General features: G+C 41.5%; 1 protein-coding gene across 2 annotated transcripts in view; it reads left to right on the top strand.

Moving 5' to 3' along the window:
- Positions 1-23,984, top strand: part of LOC139751520 (uncharacterized) — a 122,394-nt gene continuing 98,410 nt past the window's right edge. Inside the window, exons 1-3 of one of the 2 annotated variants that reach the window (XM_071667019.1) lie at positions 1-150; positions 6,548-6,695; positions 13,240-13,555. In XM_071667019.1, the coding sequence (XP_071523120.1) occupies positions 6,643-6,695; positions 13,240-13,555 (369 nt within the window). In that variant the 5' untranslated portion in view covers positions 1-150; positions 6,548-6,642. The remainder of the gene's footprint in view (positions 151-6,547; positions 6,696-13,239; positions 13,556-23,984) is intronic. The other variant, XM_071667020.1, reaches the window with a different exon arrangement.

Raw genomic sequence — 23,984 nt, forward strand, 5'->3', positions numbered from 1 at the left:
CTTGTAACGCGTGCGTGCTGCATCTCCCACGCAAGTCTTGGCACGAGTATAACTTCAGGCCATTATTTGCGAAATACGCGTTGCTGTATGCTTTAGAATTGTTTTCGGCTCAAAGATTTGAAGACAAGTGGGTTTTGGGAGAATTCCCAGGTAAGTGCTTGCCTCTCGAAACTTAAAAATTACAGGCCTTTACAGCGATGGTAGACGACCCAGAGGACAGTCTCAATTCAAAAGTCGCCCTTTATCATTTCTGTAGAAAAGATAACCTCCTGTCAGACATTCATCACTTGTAGGTTCATTCATACTCATATATTTCGGCAATTTCACACTCACGTGGTATGATGGATGGACCTTGACAAAATGCTAAGTCCCTATAAAGTGGGCAGGACTTTGAAGAAGTGGGAACGTGTAGGATACAGAGTTTAAGAAATCTAATGGTACTATTATTGTCAAAATCTACCAACCTAAACAGAATGAAATAGAATGCTTATGGCAGTCTGTAAGTAATTTGATTCGTGTGTGACATCTGTTTGTTTAATTACAGGTCCTTTATCAAAAATAACGAAATTCACTGAAATCCTAGAGGTTTCCCAAAGGATTGGTGTAATTTACATGAGTAGTTTATTGCTTCTGTGGATGGGATTTATCTTATGATCCCCATCCTGATGTGATATCTTACTTCCTGTTGTGTAGTAGTATACATCATGCTTAGTGTCCTAGCCTCCACCATAAAATCCACCAAATTTTTAGAGGATTCAGTTGTTTGGGATCCCTTCAGCATTATATGTGTATTTCACTGATCTTACAGCAGCTGTCCTCTTAAAAGTTTTTCATTGTTTAGGATGACATCGAATTTGCCACTAAGATTTAGATATATTGGCCTATCTTTCTCAGTTAAATTGACCTAATTCCACCAGAGTCCAAGAAAACCTACTAATCAACAGGGTCTCCCATGTTACAAGTGTATTTCATTGATCTTTTCTGCAGTCTGCTTGGATTTCGATGATATGGGCAACACTACTTCCCACCAAAATCCACAAATAGTCATCTAGTCTTTTCAACAAATTTGACCAAACTTCCTAGAAATTTAGGAGGATTTTTTTATTTGACAAGGTCTCCTACAGTATTTCTGGTTTATTTCACTTGTCCTGTAGAAAATCTCATGGATTTTGAATATCGTTATTTAGGGAGACCTGATAACTGCATTACTCTTGGATTGTGATGGGTAATGAATTATAGGAATTCATGCAGATTAGCAACAGACTGTTGATATTAGCATTAGTTTCCTTAGTCAGGCAGGTCTCTAACATTATTACTTTGGCCCTGAATTCTCATCGCTGCTTTGCCCCTCCTAACATTTTAGTAACAAATGAAATTTATGAGTGAAATGACTAACTTGTGAACCTTGTGATCTCATCCCCCATCATTGAGAGATAATGAGATAGTTATTAATCATTAATTAATTCAGCTTTGATAGTCAATATGTAATATATAAAATGCACATAAAATTACATGGTAAGTGCTGATATTAGCCCAAACACATTATTGATAAGATTACATTTAGTGATGACAAGATGTGACAAAGCTTTTTCTATGATTCAACTCCAGTAGTCAATACATAAACATAAATAAAGTTGTACGTATGAGTTTTTCCATACTTGATCACTGTTTCTTTCATTAGAAAGTTAGCACCAGGAACAGATGGAAAATGGCTGCGTCCAATCACATCTGTGTTCAAACTGTTATGTGTATTGCATCAAAACCACAGCTCATATATGGTGTGGGAGGTAAGCTGCTAGAAGCAGTGAAAAGTTTTTACCGAGGATGTAAGACGTGTATGAGTAGGAAGAGAGGAAAGTGATTGGTTCCCAGTGAATGTTTGTCTGTGGCAGGGGTTTGTGATGTCCGCATGGTTTTTAATTTCTTTATGGATGGGGTGGTTAGGGAGGTAAATGCAAGAGTTTTGGAGAGAGGGGCAAGTATGTAGTCTGTTGTGGATGAGAGGGCCTATGAAATGAGTCAGTTGTTGTTTGCCAGTGATACAGCTCTAGTGGTTGATTCGTGTGAGAAACTGCAGAGGTTGGTGACTGAGTTTGGAAGTGTGTGAAAGAAGAAAGGTGAAAGTAAATGTGAATAATAGCAAGGTTATTAGGTTCATTAAGTTTGAATTGAGAAAAATTGGAGGAAGTGAAGTGTTATAGATATCTTGGAGTGGACTTAGCAGTGGATGGAACCATGGAAGCAGAAGTGAGTTATAGGATGGGGAGGGGGTGAAGGCTCTTGGAACGATGAAGAATTTGTGGAAGGAGTGAATGTTATCTCGGAGAGCAAAAATGGGTATGTTTGAAGGAATAGTAATTCAAACAATGTTATGTGGTTGTGAGGCATGGGCTATAGGTAGGGTTGTACTGAGTAGGGTGGATGCATTGGAAATGAAATATTTGAGGACAGTCTGTGTTGTGAGGTGGTTTGATAGATTAAGTAATGTAAGAGTAAGAGAGATGTGTGGAAATATAAAGAGTAAGGTAGAGAGAGCAGAAGAGGGTGTGTTAAAATGGTTTGGACATATGGAGAGAATGAGTGATGAAAGATTGACAAAGAGGATATGTGTGTCAGAAGTGGAGGAACAAGGAGAAGTGGGAGTCTAAATTGGAGGTGGAAGGAGGGAGTGAAAAAGATTTTGAGTGATCAGTGCCTTAACAAATAGGAGGGTGAGAGACATGCAAGGAATAGAGTGAATAGGAATGATGCGGTACACTGGGGTCAACGTGCTGTCAGTGAACTCAACCATGTCATGTGAAGCTCCTGGGATAAACCATGGAAAGGTCTGTGGGGCCTGGATGTGGATGGGGAGCTGTGGTTTCAGTGCATTACACATAACAGCTAGAGACTGAGTTTGAACAAATGTGGCCTTTTTGTCTGTATTCCGGGTGCTACCTTGCTGAAGCAGGGGATAGCGATACTGTTTTCGTATGTGGTGGTGTAGCAACGGGAATAGATGAAGGCAAGAATGAGTGTGTACATGTGTATGTATGTAATGTCTGGGGAGAAAGAATACTTCCCACGCATTCCCTGCGTGTCGTACAAGGCGACTAAAGGGGACGGGAGCGAAGGGCTAAAAACCATCCCCTTCTTGTATGTTAAATTTCTGAAGGGGGATACAGAAGAAGGAGTCATGCGGGGAGTGCTCATCCTCCTCAAAGGCTCAGATTGGGGTGTCTAAATGTGTGTGGATGTATCTGAGATGAGAAAAAAGGAGAGATAGGTAGTATGTTTAAGGAAAGGAACCTGGATGTTTTGGCTATGAGTGAAAGCAAGCTCAAGGATAAAGGGGAAGAGTGGTTTGGGAATGTCTTGGCAGTAAAGTCAGGGGTTGGTGAGAGGAAAAGAGGAAAGGAAGGAGTGGCACTACTCCTGAAGCAGGAGTTGCGGGAGTATGTGATAGTGTAAGAAAGTAAACTCTAAATTGATATGGGTAAAACTGAAAGTGGATGGAGAGAGATGGATGATTGTTGGTGCCTATGCACCTGATCATGAGAAGAAAAATCATGAGAGGCAAGTGTTTTGGGAGCAGCTGAGTGAGTGTGTTAGTAGTTTCGATGCACGAGACTGGGTTATAGTGATGGGTGATTTGAATGCAAAAGTGAGTAATGTGGCAGTTAAAGGTATAATTGGTGTACATGGGGTGTTCAGTATTGTAAATGGAAATGGTGAAGAGCTTGTAGATTTGTGTGCTGAAAAAGGACTGGTGATTAGGAATACCTGGTTTAAAAAGAGAGATATACATAAGTATGCATATGTAAGTAGGAGAGATGGCCAGAGAGTGTTATTGTTATTGGATTAAGTGTTGATTGATAGGTGTGTGAAAGAGAGGCTTTTGGATGTTAATGTGCTGAGAGATGCAACTGGAGGGATGTCTGATCATTATCTTGTGGAGGCGAAGGTGAAGATTTGTAGAGGTTTTCAGAAAAGAAGGGAGAATGTTTGAGTGAAGAGAGTGGTGAGAGTAAGTGAGCTTGGAAAGGAGACTTGTGTGAGGAAGTATCAGGAAAGACTGAGTGTAGAATGGAAAATTGTATTTAGAGAAGTTGTGATGGCTTATGCAAAAGATGCCTGTAGCATGAGAAAGGTGGAAGGTGGGCAGATTAGAAAGGGTAGTGAGTGGTGGGATGAAGAAGTAAGATTGTTAGGGAAAGAGAAAAGAGAGACATTTGGACAATTTTTGCAGGGAAATAGTGCAGATGACTGGGAAATGTATGAAAGAAAGAGGCAGGAGGTCAAGAGAAAGGTGCAAGAGTTGAAAAAGAGGGCAAATGAGAGTTGGGGTGAGAATTATAACATTTTAGGGAGAATAAAAAGGTGTTTTGGAAGGAGGTAAATAAAGTGCGTAAGACAAGAGAACAAATGGGAACATTGGTGAAGGAGGCTAATGGGGAGGTAATAACAAGTACTGGTGAAGTGAGATGTTTGTTGAATGTGTTTGATGATAGAGTGGCAGATATAGGGTGTTTTGGTCGAGGTGGTGTGTGAAGTGAGAGGGTCAGGGAGAATGGTTTGGTGAACAGAGAAGTGGTAGTGAAAGCTTTGTGGAAGATGAAAGCTGGCAAGGTGGCAGGTTTGGATGGTATTGCAGTGGAATTTATTAAGAAAGGGGGTGACTGTGTTGTTGACTGGTTGGTGAAGATATTCAATGTATGTATGGTTCATGGTGAAGTGCCTGAGGATTGGCGGAATGCATGCATAGTGCCATTGTACAGAGGCAAAGAGAATAAAGGTGAGTGCTCAAATTACAGAGGTATATAAGTTTGTTTAGTATTCCTGGAAAATTATATGTGAGTGTATTGATTGAGAGGGTGAAGGCATGTACAGAGCATCAGATTGGGGAAGAGCAGTGTGGTAGAGGATGTGTGGAGTAGGTGTTTGCTTTGAAGAATGTATGTGAAAAGTACTTAGAAAAACAGATGGATTTGTATGTAGCATTTATGGATCTGGAGAAGGCATATGATAGAGTTGATAGAGATGCTCTGTGGAAGGTATTAAAAGTATATGGTGTGGGAGGTAAGTTGCTAGAAGCATTGAAAATTTCTATCGAGGATGTAAGGCATGTGTATGGGTAGGAAGAGAGGAAAGTGATTGGTTCCCAGTGAATGTTGGTTTGCAGGGGTGCGTGATGTCTCCATGGTTGTTTAATTTGTTTATGGATGGTGTTGTTAGGGAGGTGAATGCAAGAGTACAGTGTAAGAATTAGTTTAGGAGAAAGAAGAATAACATTTCCCTATCCTCTCTCATTTGATACTGTCAGACACATCAACCGAACCCAATTCTTCCCATCACTTAGCAGTTTGACTAAACTGATACAAGGGTATTTATTATAGCTTCTGAGTATTTTCTACTGCAACAAGGCAATCTATCCGTGCATGAAGGGATTCTTTTTTTTGAGCTTGTGCTTGTGGATTCTGATACTTTTGGTGAAGGTTTGATTGCCATGAAGACAATTATCAGTAGAAGAAAATAAAATCGGTCCACTTGTCATTGGATATATTCTTCAGGATCAAACTGAAGAAGCAAAAAAGCCAGTTGAGTTTACATATCTAGTTTCTCATACAAATTCACCCAGTGTTTCATCTGCTCACTATCCTCCCTCTTCATTTGTTAAACTGCCTCATGCCATTCTTCCTCAACTCGTTTTTATAAGTAGGATTTGCAAACATATCCTATAATTGTTTGTACTTTGCATTAGTCATATTTATCTACATGTACTGTCCTGAATATTAGATTATTTCTAGCCTTATTGCGAGGGTTCCTCTTGGGGAAATGAATTCGTTTAAAGACATTTTGCTTAGAGTTTCATTTTCTGGGAATTCAATACTGGCATTAATTATATCCAGGTGTTAAAAGATATGAAAAATGACATTTTCATGCTGTGTGGCTGTGTGGCTTATAGTATCAGACTCGGAGAACTCTGAAGCACATCTCTTTGAAGTCTTATTTCGCCAAGAGTTGTGTGAGGCACATTTTTTAAAATTGTAGTCAGCAATTATGTACACTAGTGGTGTGAGATTTAAGTGTTACTTACATTATTGTGCCTTGTTAGTTTACTGTATCTTCTGTTGGTACTTTTTAACCTTTTTTCTGCTTGTGCAGTCAGTAAATAACTCATTAGTGGGGAGGGCTATGGAGATTCGGGAAAATATGGGTGTGAGTAATGTAAAGAAAGGTGAAACATATACAAAACATATACATATACATATACAAAAACCTCACCAAACTTTAGGATGTATGTTGTTTTTTTCTCCTAGTGTGGTTTTCCTCATTGGCCTGGCTACAGTGGGTATCACCGTGATTGATAAGGGTGTGACTGTTAAGATCTTATTTGCAGTAGGTAATCATTGTGTCAACAGTATAGTCTTTTCTGTTTTGTTAAATAATTTTACTTTAAGAATGAGAATAGTTTTTCCGGTCTCAAGTGGGTATTTATAAAGTACCTAAGTAAGGATTGATAGATGCCTTCTTATATTCCTTTTATTAATTGCTTGCCATCTTTCAGACTTTTTAGAATTTCTTCAACTTGAGACAAGATATATTTGTGTCCAGCCATAACATTTTTACTGGGAACCTGCTAAATTCATCTTGCAGTTCTTGATGAGGCAGATGGAAGATAAGATGACTAAGGGCAAACTAGATATACTAGCAAAGTGAGTATACCTCCTAATATCTGGTTCAAATCTACACACTCAGACTATTTAATGTGTTTTTCATGATACATGAATAAGCATATTTGTAGATATTTTTTATTATTTTCACAAGCTATGTGCATGTTTAGCCTTTCTCTTTTAACTTTCATCCTCATGTCATGGCCTCTGTTTTAGTGAACATGGGTTTCCTCAGAAATTAAAGCCCTTCATGATAATTGACTGTGCACATTAAGTGATTTTTCAGATGATGCTAACACTTTCATCTTTATCTTTACTGTACCACCATAAGAACTCCATCAGAAATATTCCCCCTGGCATTGCAATATAAAGTACCTCTCTCCTTAACATTTCACTGACTCTTCCTATTTAAATTGCTAAAAGGGGAACAGAAGAAGGTCAAGTGAGGAGTGCTCATCCTCCTTGAAAGCTCAGATTGGGGTGTCTGAATGTGTGCGGATGTAACCAAGATAAGAAGAAAGGAGAGATAGGTAGTATGTTTGAGGAAAGGAAACTGGATGTTTTGACTGAGTGAAATGAAGCTTGAGGGTAAAGGGAAAGAGTGGTTTGGGAATGTCTTGGGAGGAAAGTCTGGGGTTGGTGAGAGGACAAGAGCAAAGGAAGGAGTAGCACTTCTGAAGCAGGAGTTGTGGGAGTATTTGATAGAGTGTAAGAAAGTAGATTTTAGGTTGATGTGAGTGAAAGTGGATGGAGAGAGATGGGTGATTATTGGTGCCTATGTACCTGGTCATGAGAAGAAAGATCATGAGAGGCAAGTGTTTTGGGAGCAGCTGAGTGAGTGTATTAACAGCTTTGATGCATGAGACTGGGTTATAGTGGTGGATGATTTGAATGCGAAGGAGACTAATGGGTGGTTTAGGAATGTCTTGGGAGTAAAGTCAGGGGTTGGTGAGAGGACAAGAGAAAAGGATGGAGTAGCACGTCTGAAGCAGGAGTTGTGGGAGTATGTGATAGAGTGTAAGAAAGTAAATTCTAGGTTGGTGTGGGTGAAAGTGAAAGTGGATGGAGAGAGATGGGTGATTATTGGTGCCTATGCACCTGGTCATGAGAAGAAAAATCATGAGAGGCAAGTGTTTTGGGAGCAGCTGAGTGAGTGTATTAGCAGCTTTGATGCATGAGACCGTGTTATAGTGGTGGATGATTTGAATGCAAAGGAGACTAATGTGGCAGGTGAGGGAATAATTGGTGTACATTGGGTGTTCAGTGTTGTAAATGGAAATGGTGAAGAGCTTGTGGATTTGTGTACTGAAAACGGACTGGTGATTGGGAGTGACTGCTTTAAAAAGAGAGATATACAAAAGTATGCTAATGTGAGTAAGAGAGATGATCAAAGGATGTTATTGGATTACGTGTTAATTGATAGGCGTGGAAAAGAGAGACTTTTGGATGTTGATGTTCTGAAAGGGGGCAGCTGGAGGGATGTCTGGTCAATATCTTGTGGAGGCGATGGTGAAGATTTGTAGAGGTTTTCAAAAAAGAAGAGAGAATGTTGGGGAGAAGATAGTGGTGACAGTAAGTGAGCTTGGAATGGATACTTGTGTGAGGAAGCACTAGGAGAAATTGAGTGTAGAATGGCAAAAGTGAGAGCAGATGATGTGAGGGGAGTGGGTGAGGAATGTGATGTATTTAGGGAAGCAGTAATAGTGCATGCAAAAGATGCATGTGGCATGAGAAAGGTGGAAGGTGGGCAGATTACGAAGTGTAGTGAGTGGTGGGATGAAGAAGTAAGGGTGTTTTAGTGGCAGGAGGTCAAGAGAAAGGTGCAAGAGGTGAAAAAGAGGGCAAATGAGAGTTGGGGTGAGAAAGTATCACTAAATTGTAGGGAGAACAAAAAGATGTTTTGGAAGAAGGTAGCTATCGTGCATAAGACAAGAGAACAAATGGGAACATTGGTGAAGGGGGCAAATAGGGAGGTAATAACAAGTAGTGATGAAGTGAGGAGGAGCTGGAGTGAGCATTTTGAAGGTTTTTTTGAGCATGTTTGATGATAAGAGTGGCAGATACAGGGTGATTTGGTAGGGGTGGCGTGCAAAGTGAGAGGGTCAGGGCGATTGTGGTTTGGTAAAGAGAGAATAGGTAGTGAAAGCTTTGTGGAAGATGAAAGCCAGCAAGGTGTCGGGTTTGGATGCTATTGCAGTGGAATTTATTTAAAAAGGAGGGTGATTGTGATGTTGATTGGTTGGTGACGGTATTCATTGTATGTACATGGTGAAGTGCCTGAGGATTGGCGGAATGCATGCATAGTGCCATTATACAAAGGCAAAGGGGACAAAGGTGAGTGTTCAAATTACAGAGAGAGGCATAAGTTTGTTGAGTACTCCTGGGAAACTATATGGAAGATTATTGATTGAGAGGGTAAAGGCTTGCACAGAGCATCAGATTGGGGAAGAGCAGTGTGGTTTCAGAATTGGTAGAGAATATGTGGATCAGGTGTTTGCTTTGAAGATTTTTTTTTTTTTTATTGCCGCTGTCTCCCGCATTTGCGAGGTAGCACAAGGAAACAGACGAAAGAAATGGCCCAACCCACCCCCATACACATGTATATACATACACGTCCACACACGAAATATACATACCTACACAGCTTTCCATGGTTTACCCCAGACGCTTCACATGCCCTGATTCAATCCACTGACAGCACCTCAACCCCGGTATACCACATCGATCCAATTCACTCTATTCCTTGCCCTCCTTTCACCCTCCTGCATGTTCAGGCCCCGATCACACAAAATCTTTTTCACTCCATCTTTCCACCTCCAATTTGGTCTCCCACTTCTCCTCGTTCCCTCCACCTCCGACACATATATCCTCTTGGTCAATCTTTCCTCACTCATTCTCTCCATGTGCCCAAACCATTTCAAAACACCCTCTTCTGCTCTCTCAACCACACTCTTTTTATTTCCACACATCTCTCTTACCCTTACGTTACTTACTCGATCAAACCACCTCACACCACACATTGTCCTCAAACATCTCATTTCCAGCACATCCACCCTCCTGTGCACAACTCTATCCATAGCCCACGCCTCACAACCATACAACATTGTTGGAACCACTATTCCTTCAAACATACCCATTTTTGCTTTCCGAGATAATGTTCTCGACTTCCACACATTCTTCAAGGCTCCCAGGATTTTCGCCCCCTCCCCCACCCTATGATCCACTTCCGCTTCCATGGTTCCATCTGCTGCCAGATCCACTCCCAGATATCTAAAACACTTTACTTCCTCCAGTTTTTCTCCATTCAAACTTACCTCCCAATTGACTTGACCCTCAACCCTACTGTACCTAATAACCGTGCTCTTATTCACATTTACTCTTAACTTTCTTCTTTCACACACTTTACCAAACTCAGTCACCAGCTTCTGCAGTTTCTCACATGAATCAGCCACCAGCGCTGTATGATCAGCGAACAACAACTGACTCACTTCCCAAGCTCTCTCATCCACAACAGACTTCATACTTGCCCCTCTTTCCAAAACTCTCGCATTCACTTCCCTAACAACCCCATCCATAAACAAATTAAACAACCATGGAGACATCACGCACCCTTGCCGCAAACCGACTTTCACTGGGAACCAATCACTTTCCCCTCTTCCTATTCGTACACATGCCTCACATCCTCAATAAAAAAACTTTTCACTGCCTCTAGCAACTTGCCTCCCACACCATGTACTCTTAATACCTTCCACAGAGCATCTCTATCAACTCTTATCATATGCCTTCTCCAGATCCATAAATGCTACATACAAAGCCATCTGTTTTTCTAAGTATTTCTTACATGCATTCTTCAAAGCAAACACCTGATCCACACATCCTCTACCACTTCTGAAACCACACTGCTCTTCCCCAATCTGATGCTCTGTACATGCTTTCACCCTCTCAATCAATACCCTCCCATATGATTTCCCAGGAATACTCAATAAAAAGATGTTCTTGAAGGAGGTAAATAAAGTGCGTAAGACATGGGAGCAAATGGGGACTTCAGTGAAGGGGGCTAATGGGAGGTGATAACAAATAGTGGTGATATGAGAAGGAGATGGAGTGAATATTTTGAAGGTTTGTTGAATGTGTTTGATGATAGAGTTGCAGATATAGGGTGTTTTGGTCGAGGTGGTGTGCAAAGTGAGAGGGTTAGGGAAAATGATTTGGTAAACAGAGAAGAGGTAGTAAAAGCTTTTGCAGAAGATGAAAGCCGGCAAGGCAGCAGGTTTGGATGGTATTGCAGTGGAATCTATTAAAAAAGGGGGTGACTGTATTGTTGACTGGTTTGTAAGGTTATTTAATGTATGTATGATTCATGGTGAGGTGCCTGAGGATTGGCGGAATGCATGCATAGTGCCATTGTACAAAGGCAAAGGGGATAAGAGTGAGTGCTCAAATTACAGAGGTATAAGTTTGTTGAGTATTCCTGGTAAATTATATGGGAGGGTATTGATTGAGAGGGTGAAGGCATGTACAGAGAGCATCAGATTGGGGAAAAGCAGTGTGGTTTCAGAAGTGGTAGAGGATGTGTGGATCAGGTGTTTGTTTTGAAGAATGTATGTGAGAAATACTTAGAAAAGCAAATGGATTTGTATGTAGCATTTATGGATCTGGAGAAGGCTTATGATAGAGTTGATAGAGGTGCTCTGTGGAAGGTATTAAGAATATATGGGTGTGGGAGGCAAGTTGTTAGAAGCAGTGCAAAGTTTTTATCGAGGATGTAAGGCATGTGTACGTGTAGGAAGAGAGGAAAGTGATTGGTTCTCAGTGAATGTAGGTTTGCGGCAGGGGTGTGTGATGTCTCCATGGTTGTTTAATTTGTTTATGGATGGGGTTGTTAGGGAGGTGAATGCGAGAGTTTTGGAAAGAGGGGCAAGTATGAAGTCTGTTGTGGATGAGAGAGCTTGGGAAGTGAGTCAGTTGTTGTTCGCTGATGATACAGCGCTGGTGGCTGATTCATGTGAGAAACTGCAGAAGCTGGTAACTGAGTTTGGTAAAGTGTGTGAAAGAAGAAAGTTAAGAGTAAATGTGAATAAGAGCAAGGTTATTAGGTACAGTAGGGTTGAGGGTCAAGTCAATTGGGAGGTAAGTTTGAATGGAGAAAAACTGGAGGAAGTAAAGAGTTTTAGATAGCTGGGAGTGGATCTGGCAGCAGATGGAACCATGGAAGTGGAAGTGAATCATAGGGGAGGAGAGGGGGCGAAAGTCCTGGGAGCCTTGAAGAATGTGTGGAAGTCGAGAACATTATCTCGGAAAGCAAAAATGGGTATGTTTGAAGGAATAGTGGTTCCAACATTGTTGTATGGTTGCGAGGCGTGGGCTATGGATAGAGTTGTGCGCAGGAGGGTGTATGTGCTGGAAATGAGATGTTTGAGGACAATGTGTGGTGTGAGGTGGTTTGATCGAGTAAGTAATGTAAGGGTAAGAGAGATGTGTGGAAATAAAAAGAGTGTGGTTGAGAGAGCAGAAGAGGGTGTTTTGAAATGGTTTGGGCACATTGAGAGAATGAGAGAGGAAAGATTGACCAAGAGGATATATGTGTGGGAGGTGGAGGGAACGAGGAGAAGTGGGAGACCAAATTGGAGGTGGAGGGATGGAGTGAAAAAGATTTTGAGTGATTGGGGCCTGAACATGCAGGAGGGTGAAAGGCGGGCAAGGAATAGAGTGAATTGGATCGATGTGGTATACCGGGGTCGACGTGCTGTCAATGGATTGAATCAGGGCATGTGAAGCATCTGGGGTAAACCATGGAAAGTTGTGTGGGGCCTGGATGTGGAAAGGGAGCTGTGGTTTCGGGCATTATCGCATGACAGCTAGAGACTGAGTGTGAACGAATGGGGCCTTTGTTGTCTTTTCCTAGCGCTACCTTGCACACATGAGGGTGGAGGGGGATGTTATTCCATGTGTGGCGAGGTGGCGATGGGAATGAATAAAGGCAGACTGTGAATTGTGTGCATGTGTATTTATGTATGTGTCTGTGTGTGTATATATATATATGTACATTGAGATGTATGGGTATGTATATTTGCGTGTGTGGACGTGTATATATATACATGTGTAGGGGGGTGGGTTGGGCCATTCTTTCGTCTGTTTCCTTGCGCTACCTCGCAAACGCGGGAGACAGCGACAAAGCAAAATAGAGATAAATAAATACTCAACAAACTTATACCGAAGACTTATACTTAAGACATGAAGGGGGTTATTCCTGACTTTCAAAATAGGTTTTATGTCATTGTCCTATTATGTTTATTTTGTAATGATTTATATGTTTTACTGTTCTTCAGAACAATTTTTGCTTGCCTGAGTATTTTATAGATGAGGTGTTAGTTGTTGCCTATCATTTTGCTCTAGTTAAGCATCAAACACCCTTGATTTTCAAATATTGAATTGAATAAATTAGGTGAAAATTGTATCATTTTACTCTTTGTAATTGCTGCCTGTATAAAGAATATTAGTTGTTTGTGATTTCTAAATATTTGCAGTTAGATATTTTTCTTTCATGTCCATAAATATTTTAATAATAATTCACCTTTATTTGCAGGATTCCCGAGAAAGCAGTTGCTAAAAAGAATATTAAGCGTAATAAGAAGAAGAACAAAGCCCTGAAAAATATAGGTAAAAATGTTGGAGCACTTGTGTCTGATGTATCTGTTGTGGCTCCACCCACAACAAGAGGTTCCAATAGTAATGCAGACACTGCTTCAAAGAATGTTCAAAAAGAATCTGAAACAGAGATGAAGGAAGTGAAGAAAGACCCTGAACAAGTGGTAATGGAATCCAGAACAATATGTGTGTCAAATATCTGTGGCGATACACCTTGCTGGCATCTTGCTCATATCTTTCGTAAATATGGCAAGGTAATTGAACTTTTTTCTTGCATGTTAAACTATGTTCGCCAACACACCAGGTAACCTTGTCATATATATTTCACTACACAGGTCTCTTCAGCATGTTCTTAGCTAATGCATGAATTCATAATTATCTACAAATTAGAAGAATATAGGGAATAATAAAGGAAATACATGTTTTTGTTTCTGTAGTGTTTTTTATTTTTTGAAAGTATTTAACATGTGATTGATGAAATCATTTATTTTTTGTTATACTTAATCGCTGTGTCCCGTGTCAGTGAGGTAGCACAAGGAAACAGATGAAGAATGGCCCCACCCACCCACATACACATGTATATACATGAACGTGCACAAACGCACGTATACATACATACACCTTTCAATGTATACATGCATATACACAGACATATACGTATTTACTCATTTACACACCCACACTTGCCGCCTTCATCCATTCCTGTCGCCACCCCGCCCCACATGTGTTACATTCTGCCTCCACCCCTTACACATTAAAGGGTGTACAATCAACCCATAGACCCATTAAAACAAATAACTGAAATAACAGCTGTTAACAGAGAAATTTGGGATAGACACAGATTCCCATACCATCTGCCTAACCTCCTTACAGATGACAGCCGTAACGATATACCTACTTTTCCCTGCATCTCAAGCTGGTCAAATACCAAACACAGATGAAAATCTATAGAAATATATTTATTGTTATAAATTATACTTTGTCGCTGTCTCCCACGTTAGCGAGGTAGCGCAAGGAAACAGACAAAAGAATGGCCCAACCCACCCACATACACGTGTGTACACAAATGTCCACACACATATACATACACACACAAACATATACATATATACACATGTACATAAGTCATACTGTTTGCTCTTATTCCTTCCTGTCGCCACCCTGCCACTCATGAAATGAAAACCTCCTCCCCCCTGCAGGTGCGTGAGGTAGCACTAGGAAAAGACAACAAAGGCCACATTCGTTCACACTTAGTCTCTAGCTGTCATGTATAATGCACCGAATCCACAGCTCCCTTTCCATATCCAGGCCCCACAAAACTTTCCATGGTTTACCCCAGATGCTTCACATGCCCTGGTTCAATCCAATGACAGCACGTTGACCCCGGTATACCACATTGTTCCATTTCACTTTATTTCTTGCACGTCTTTCACCCTCCTGCATGTTCAGGCCCCGATCACACAAAATCTTTTTCACTCCATCCTTCCACCTCCAGTTTGGTCTACTTCTCCTCGTTCCCTCCACCTCTGACACATACATTCTCTTTGTCAATCTTTCCTCACTCATTCTCTCCATGTGACCAAACCATTTCAAAACATCCTCTTCTGCTCTCTCAACCACACACTTTTTATTACCACACATCTCTCTTACCCTTTCATTACTTACTCGGTCAAACCACCTCACACCACATATTGTCCTCAAACATCTCATTTCCTACACATCCACCCTCCTCCGCACAACTCTATCTATAGCCCACGCCTCGCGACCATATAACATTGTTGAAACCACTATTCCTTCAAACATACCCATTTTTGCTTTCCAAGATAACGTTCTCGACTTCCACACATTTTTCAATGCTCCCAGAACTTTCGCCCCCTCCCCCACCCTATGATTCACTTCCGCTTCCAGTCCCATCCACTGCCAAATCCACTCCCAGATATCTAAAACACTCCTTCCTCCACTTTTTCTCCATTCAAACTTACCTCCCATTTGACTTGTCCCTCAACCCTACTGTACCTAATAACCTTGCTCTTAGTCACATTTACTCTCAGCTTTCTTCTTTCACACACTTTACCAAACTCAGTCACCAGCTTCTGCAGTTTCTCACATGAATCAGCCCCCAGCGCTGTATCATCAGTGAACAACAACTGACGCACTTCCCAAGCTCTCTCATCCATGACAGACTGCATACATGCCCCTCTTTCCAAAACTCTTGCATTCATCTCCCTAACAACCCACCCATAAACAAATTAAACAACCATGGAGACATCACGCATCCCTGCCGCAAACCTACATTCACTGAGAACCAATCACTTAACTCTTTTCCTACATGTACATATACTTTACATCCTCAATAAAAACTTTTCACTGCTTCTGACAACTTACCTCCCTCACCATATATTCTTAATACCTTCCACAGAGCATCTCTATCAACTCTATTATATTCCTTCTCCAGATCCATAAATGCTACTTACAAATCCATTTGCTTTTCTACGTATTTCTCACATACATTTTTCGAAACAAACACCTGATCCACACTTCCTCTACCACTTCTGAAATCACACTGCTTTTCCCCAATCTGATGCTCTGTATATGCCTTCACCCTCTCAATCAATACCCTCCCATATAATTTAACAGGAATACTCAACAAACTTATACCTCTGTAATTTGAGCACTCACTCTTATCCCCTTTGCCTTTGTACAATGACACTATGCAAGCATTCCGCCAGTCCTCAGGCATGTCACCATGAGTCATACATACATTAGATAACCTTACCAACCAGTCAACAATACAGTCACCCCCTTTTTTGATAAGTTCCACTGCATTACCATCCAAACCTGCTGCCTTTCTGGCTTTCATCTTCCGCAAAGCTTTTACTACCTCTTCTCTGTTTACCAAATTATTCTCCCTAATCCTCTCACTTTGCACACCAACTCAACCAAAACACCCTATATCTGCCACTCTATCATCAAACACATTCAACAAACCTTCAAAATACTCACTCCATCTCCTTCTCACATCACCACTACTTGTCATCACCTCCCCATTAGCCCCCTTCACTGATGTTTCCATTTGATCCCTTGTCTTACGCACTTTATTTACCTCCTTCCAAAACGTCCTTATATTCTCCCTAAAATTTAATGATACTCTCTCACCCCAACTCTCATTTGCCCTCTTTTTCACCTCTTGCACCTTTCTCTTGACCTCCTGCCTCTTTCTTGTATACATCACCCTGTCATTTGCATTATTTCCCTGCAAAAATCGTCCAAATGCCTCTCTCTTCTCTTTCACTAATAATCTTACTTCTTCATTCCACCACTCTACCCCTTCTAATCTACCCACCTCCCATGCTTCTCATGCCACAAGCATCTTTTGCACAAGCCATCACTGCTTCCCTAAATACATCCCATTCTTCCCCACTCCCCTTACATCCTTTGTTCTCACCTTTTTCCATTCTGTACTCAGTCTCTCCTGGTACTTCCTCACACAATTCTCCTTCCTAAGCTCACTTACTCTCACCACTCTCTTCATCCCAACATTCTCTCTTCTTTTCTGAAAGCCTCTACAAATCTTCACCTTCGCCTCCACAAGATAATGATCAGACATCCCTCCAGTTGCACCTCTCAGCACATTAACAGCCAAAAGTCTCTCTTTCGCATGCTTATCAATTAACACATAATCCAATAACACTCTCTGTCCATCTCTCCTACTTACATACGTATGCTTATGTATATCTCTTTCTAAACCAGGTATTCCCAATCACCAGTCCTTTTTCTGCACATAAATCTACAAGCTCTTCACTATTTCCATTTACAACACTGAGCACCCCATGTATACCAATTATTCCCTCAACTGTCACATTACTCACCTTTGCATTCAAGTCACCCATCACTATAACCCGGTCTCATGCATCAAAACTACTAACACACTCAGCTGCTCCCAAAACACTTGCCTCTCATGATCTTTCTTCTCATGCCCAGGTGCATATGCACCAATAATCACCCATCTCTCTCCATCCACTTTCAGTTTTACCCATATCAATGTAGAGTTTACTTTCTTACACTCTATCACATACTCCATACTCCCACACTCCTGTTTCAGGAGTAGTGCTACTCCTTCCCATGCTCTTGTCCTCTCACTAACCCCTGTCTTTACTCCCAAGGCATTTCCAAACCACTCTTCCCCTTGACCCTTGAGCTTCGTTTCACTCAGAGCCAAAACATCCAGGTTCCTTTCACTACCTATGTCTCCTTTTTTCTCATCTTGGTTACATCCACACACATTTAGACACCCCAATGTGAGTCTACGAGGAGGATGAGCACTCCCTGCGTGACTCCTTCTGTTTCCCCTTTTAGAAAGTTAAAATACAAGGAGGGGAGGGTTTCTAGCCCCCTGCTCCTGTCCCCTTTAGTCGCCTTGTACAACACATGAGGAATGCGTGGGAAGTATTCTTTCTCCCCTATCCCCAGGGATGAAAATATATTTCTTTCTTTCTTTCTTTCAAACTATTCACCAATTCCCGCGTTAGCGAGGTAGCGCCATGAACAGAGGACTGGGCCCCGGAGGGAACATCCTCACCTGGCCCCCTTCTCTGTTCCTTGTTTTGGAAAATTAAAAAAAAAAACGAGAGGGGAAGATTTCCACCCCCCCCCCCCCCCCCAGTTGCCCTCCACGACACGCAGGGAACACGTGGGAAGCATTCCTTCTCCCCTATATATATATATATGCTTTGTCGCTGTCTCCCTCGTTTGCAAGGCAGCGCAAGGAAACAGACGAAAGAATGGCCCAACCCGCCCACATACACACGTATACACATACATGTCCACACACGCAAACATACTCCGAAAATATATTTATATTAGCAAAATAGCATGGCTCTCTCAAAACATAAATATTACAATTTATCTTGATACATAGATCTCTTTATTTTGCGCAACATCACACAGGCAAATTCACTGGCCTCAGTTATATACAGTTTGTCAGACAAAACTGAATAAGACATAATGGGTAACTGTGACATTTATGGGTAAATAGGGAAGATAACTGTAACACATGACATAGCATCTCTCTGTCTCTCTCTCTCTCTCTCTCTCTCTCTCTCTCTCTCTCTCTCTCTCTCTCTCTCTCTCTCTCAGTGAGGTAGCAGCAGGAAAAGACAAAAAAGGCCTCATTCGATCACTCTCAGTCTCTAGCTGTCATGTGTAATGCACCAAAACCACAGCTCCCATTCCACATCCAGGCTCCACAAACCTTTCCATGGTTTACTCTAGATGCTTCCCATGCCTTGGTTCAGTCCATTGACAGCACGTTGACTCCGATGTACCACATCATTCCACATTCTTCTACAACAGACTGCATACTTGTCCCTCTTTCCAAAACTCTTGCATTCACCTCCCTAACAACCCCATCCATAAACAAATTAAACATCCATGGAGACATCACACACCCCTGCCGCAAACCTACATTCACTGAGAACCAATCACTTTCCTCTCTTCCTACACGTACACATGCCTTACATCCTCGATAAAAACTTCACTGCTTCTAACAACTTGCCACCCACACCATATATTCTTAATACCTTCCACAGAGCATCTCTATCAACTCTGTCATATGCCTTCTCCAGATCCGTAAATACTACATACAAATCCATTTGCTTTTCTAAGTATTTCTCACATACATTCCTCAAAGCAAAAACCTGATCCACACATCCTCTACCACTTCTGAAACCACACTGCTCTTCCCCAATCTGATGCTCTGTACATGCCTTCACCCTCTCAATCAATACCCTCCCATATAATTTACCAGGAATACTCAACAAACTTATACCTCTGTAATTTGAGCACTCAATCTTATCCCCTTTGCCTTTGTACAATGGCACTATGCACGCATTCCGCCAATGCTCAGGCACCTCACCATGAATCATACATACATTAAATAACCTTACCAACCAGTCAACAATACAGTCACCCCCTTTTTTAATAAATTCCTCTGCAATACCATCCAAACCTGCTGCCTTGGCAGCTTTCATCTTCCGCAAAGCTTTTACTACCGCTTCTCTGTTTACCAAATCATTTTCCTCAACCCTCTCACTTTGCACACCACCTCGACCAAAACACCCTATATCTGCCACTCTATCATCAAACACATTTAACAAACCTTCAAAATACTCACTCCATCTCCTTCTCACATCACCACTACTTGTTATCACCTCCCCATTAGCCCCCTTCATTGAAGTTCCCATTTGCTCCCTTGTCTTACGCACTTTATTTACCTCCTTCCGGAACATCTTTTTATTCTCCCTAAAATTTAATGATACTCTCTCACCCCAACTCTCATTTGCCCTCTTTTTCACCTCTTGCACCTTTCTCTTGACCTCCTGTCTCTTTCTTTTTTATACATCTCCCACTCAATTGCATTTTTTCCCTGCAAAAATCGTCCAAATGCCTCTCTCTTCTCTTTCACTAATAATCTTACTTCTTAATCCCACCACTCACTACCTTTTCTAATCAACCCACCTCCCACGCTTCTCATGCCACAAGCATCTTTTGCGCAATCCATCACTGATTCCCTAAATACATCCCATTCCTCCCCCACTCCCCTTACTTCCATTGTTCTCACCTTTTTCCATTCTGTACTCAGTCTCTCCTGGTACTTCCTCACACAAGTCTCCTTCCCAAGCTCACTTACTCTCACCACCCTCTTCACCCCAACATTCACTCTTCTTTTCTGAAAACCCATACAACTCTTCACCTTATCCTCCACAAGATAATGATCAGACATCACTCCAGTTGCACCTCTCAGCACATTTACATCCAAAAGTCTCTCTTTCGCGCGCCTGTCAATTAACACGTAATCCAATAACGCTCTCTGGCCATCTCTCCTACTTACATACGTATACTTATGTATATCTCGCTTTTTAAACCAAGTATTCCCAATCACCAGTCCTTTTTCAGCACATAAATCTACAAGCTCTTCACCATTTCCATTTACAACACTGAACACCCCATGTATACCAATTATTCCCTCAACTGCCACATTACTCACCTTTGCATTCAAATCACCCATCACCATAACCCGGTCTCGTGCATCAAAACCACTAACACACTCATTCAGCTGCTCCCAAAACACTTGCCTCTCATGATCTTTCTTCTCATGCCCAGGTGCATATGCACCAATAATCACCCATCTCTCTCCATCAGCTTTCAGTTTTACCCATATTAATCGAGAATTTACTTTCTTACATTCTATCACATACTCCCACAACTCTTGTTTCAGGAGTATTGTTACTCCTTCCCTTGCTCTTGTCCTCTCACTAACCCCTGACTTTACTCCCAAGACATTCCCAAACCACTCTTCCCCTTTACCCTTGAGCTTTGTTTCACTCAGAGCCAAAACATCGAGGTTCCTTTCCTCAAACATACTACCTATCTCTCCTTTTTTCACATCTTGGTTACATCCACACACATTTAGACACCCCAACCTGAGTCTACGAGGAGGATGAGCACTCCCCGTGTGACTCCTTCTGTTTCCCATTTTTTTAGAAAGTTAAAAATACAAGGAGGGGAGGATTTCTGGCCCCCTGCTCCCGTCCCCTCTAGTCGCCTTCTACGACACGTGAGGAATACGTGGGAAGTATTCTTTCACCCCTATCCCCAGGGATAATATATATATATATATATATATATATATATATATATATATATATATATATATATATATATATATATTTATTTATTTATTTATTTATTTATTATACTTTGTCGCTGTCTCCCGCGTTTGCGAGGTAGCGCAAGGAAACAGACGAAAGAAATGGCCCCCCCCCCCCCATACACATGTATATACATACGTCCACACACGCAAATATACATACCTACACAGCTTTCCATGGTTTACCCCATACGCTTCACATGCCTTGATTCAATCCACTGACAGCACGTCAATCCTGGTATACCACATCGCTCCAATTCACTCTATTTCTTGCCCTCCTTTCACCGTCCTGCATGTTCAGGCCCCGATCACACAAAATCTTTTTCACTCCATCTTTCCACCTCCAATTTGGTCTCCCTCTTCTCCTCGTTCCCTCCACCTCCGACACATATATCCTCTTGGTCAATCTTTCCTCACTCATTCTCTCCATGTGCCCAAACCACTTCAAAACACCCTCTTCTGCTCTCTCAACCATGCTCTTTTTATTTCCACACATCTCTCTTACCCTTACGTTACTCACTCGATCAAACCACCTCACACCACACATTGTCCTCATACATCTCATTTCCAGCACATCCATCCTCCTGCGCACAACTCTATCCATAGCCCACGCCTCGCAACCATACAACATTGTTGGAACCACTATTCCTTCAAACATATATATATATATATATATGTAGTTAAGAGTAAATGTGAATAAGAGCAAGGTTATTAGGTACAGTAGGGTTGAGGGTCAAGTCAATTGGGAGGTGAGTTTGAATGGAGAAAAACTGGAGGAAGTGAAGTGTTTTAGATATCTGGGAGTGGGTCTGGCAGCGGATGGAACCATGGAAGCGGAAGTGGATCATAGGATGGGGGAGGAGGCGAAAATTCTGGGAGCCTTGAAGAATGTGTGGAAGTCGAGAACATTATCTCGGAAAGCAAAAATGGGTATGTTTGAAGGAATAGTGGTTCCAACAATGTTGTATGGTTGCGAGGCGTGGACTATGGATAGAGTTGTGCGCAGGAGGATGGATGTGCTGGAAATGAGATGTTTGAGGACAATGTGTGGTGTGAGGTGGTTTGATCGAGTAAGTAACGTAAGGGTAAGAGAGATGTGTGGAAATAAAAAGAGCGTGGTTGAGAGCAGAAGAGGGTGTTTTGAAATGGTTTGGTCACATGGAGAGAATGAGTGAGGAAAGATTGACCAAGAGGATATATGTGTCGGAGGTGAAGGGAACGAGGAGAAGAGGGAGACCAAATTGGAGGTGGAAAGATGGAGTGAAAAAGATTTTGTGTGATCGGGGCCTGAACATGCAGGAGGGTGAAAGGAGGGCAAAGAATAGAGTGAATTGGAGCGATGTGGTATACAGGGGTTGACGTGCTGTCAGTGGATTGAAGCAAGGCATGTGAAGCGTCTGGGGTAAACCATGGAAAGCTGTGTAGGTATGTATATTTGCGTGTGTGGACGTGTGTATGTACATGTGTATGGGGGGGGGGGGGGTTGGGCCATTTCTTTCGTCTGTTTCCTTGCGCTACCTCACAAACGCGGGAGACAGCGACAAAGTATAAAAAAAAAAAAAAAAAAAAAAAAAAAAAAAAAAAATATATATATATATATATATATATATATATATATATATATATATATATATATACACACACATATACACATATATACCTACATATACACACATATACATATGAAAAATGTAAGAAATAATTTAGAAAACTGAAACATATCTTGAAATGAAATTAAAAAAAATGAATGTCACATTATGGTTCAACCTCTGGCTATGGAAAAGGGAAATGTATAATTTATTTACACAAATGTCAATTAGTAGTTTTCATCAATTTAACCACTGTATCATACTGCCTGGACCACTTCTCTTATCATGAAACTGGAATATTGGCTTATGATGTTTCTCAATTGTCTTCATTACACAAAGTACAACCATATCTTGGATACATGAGGGTAGGTAGTTGGTCATCCACCATAATAAAGCCTTGACAGACCAAAAGTTTATCTAGACCTCAACTTTTCCAGTACATTCATGAAAAACACCTTTTTGCTTTCTATCTCTATCACTTTGAAAAGTGCTCCCTTTGTTCACATTTCAATGAAAGAATAAGCTTCAATGTCTCAGCTACATTCTTTTCCAATTTCACTATTTTCTTGTCAGAGCACCATGTATGAAAACTATCAGTCCAGTAACACAACTATAAACATTTACTTTACTTTTTTTTTTCGCTGTCTCCCGCGTTTGCGAGGTAGCGCAAGGAAACAGACGAAAGAAATGGCCCAACCCACCCCCATACACATGTATATATATACATGTCCACACACGCAAATATACATATCTACACAGCTTTCCATGGTTTACCCCAGACGCTTCACATGCCCTAATTCAATCCACTGACAGCACATCAGCCCCGGTATACCACATCGATCCAATTCACTTTATTCCTTGCCCTCCTTTCACCCTCCTGCATGTTCAGGCCCCGATCACACAAAATCTTTTTCACTCCATCTTTCCACCTCCAATTTGGTCTCCCACTTCTCCTCGTTCCCTCCACCTCCGACACATATATCCTCTTGGTCAATCTTTCCTCACTCATTCTCTCCATGTGCCCAAACCATTTCAAAACACCCTCTTCTGCTCTCTCAACCACGCTCTTTTTATTTCCACACATCTCTCTTACCCTTACGTTACTTACTCGATCAAACCACCTCACACCACACATTGTCCTCAAACATCTCATTTCCAGCACATCCATCCTCCTGCGCACAACTCTATCCATAGCCCACGCCTTGCAACCATACAACATTGTTGGAAGCACTATTCCTTCAAACATACCCATTTTTGCTTTCCGAGATAATGTTCTCGACTTCCACACATTCTTCAAGGCTCCCGGAATTTTCGCCCCCTCCCCCACCCTATGATCCACTTCCGCTTCCATGGTTCCATCTGCTGCCAGATCCACTCCCAGATATC

The sequence above is a fragment of the Panulirus ornatus genome, chromosome 11 (genome assembly GCF_036320965.1).
Source record: "Panulirus ornatus isolate Po-2019 chromosome 11, ASM3632096v1, whole genome shotgun sequence".
NCBI lineage: Eukaryota > Metazoa > Arthropoda > Malacostraca > Decapoda > Palinuridae > Panulirus > Panulirus ornatus.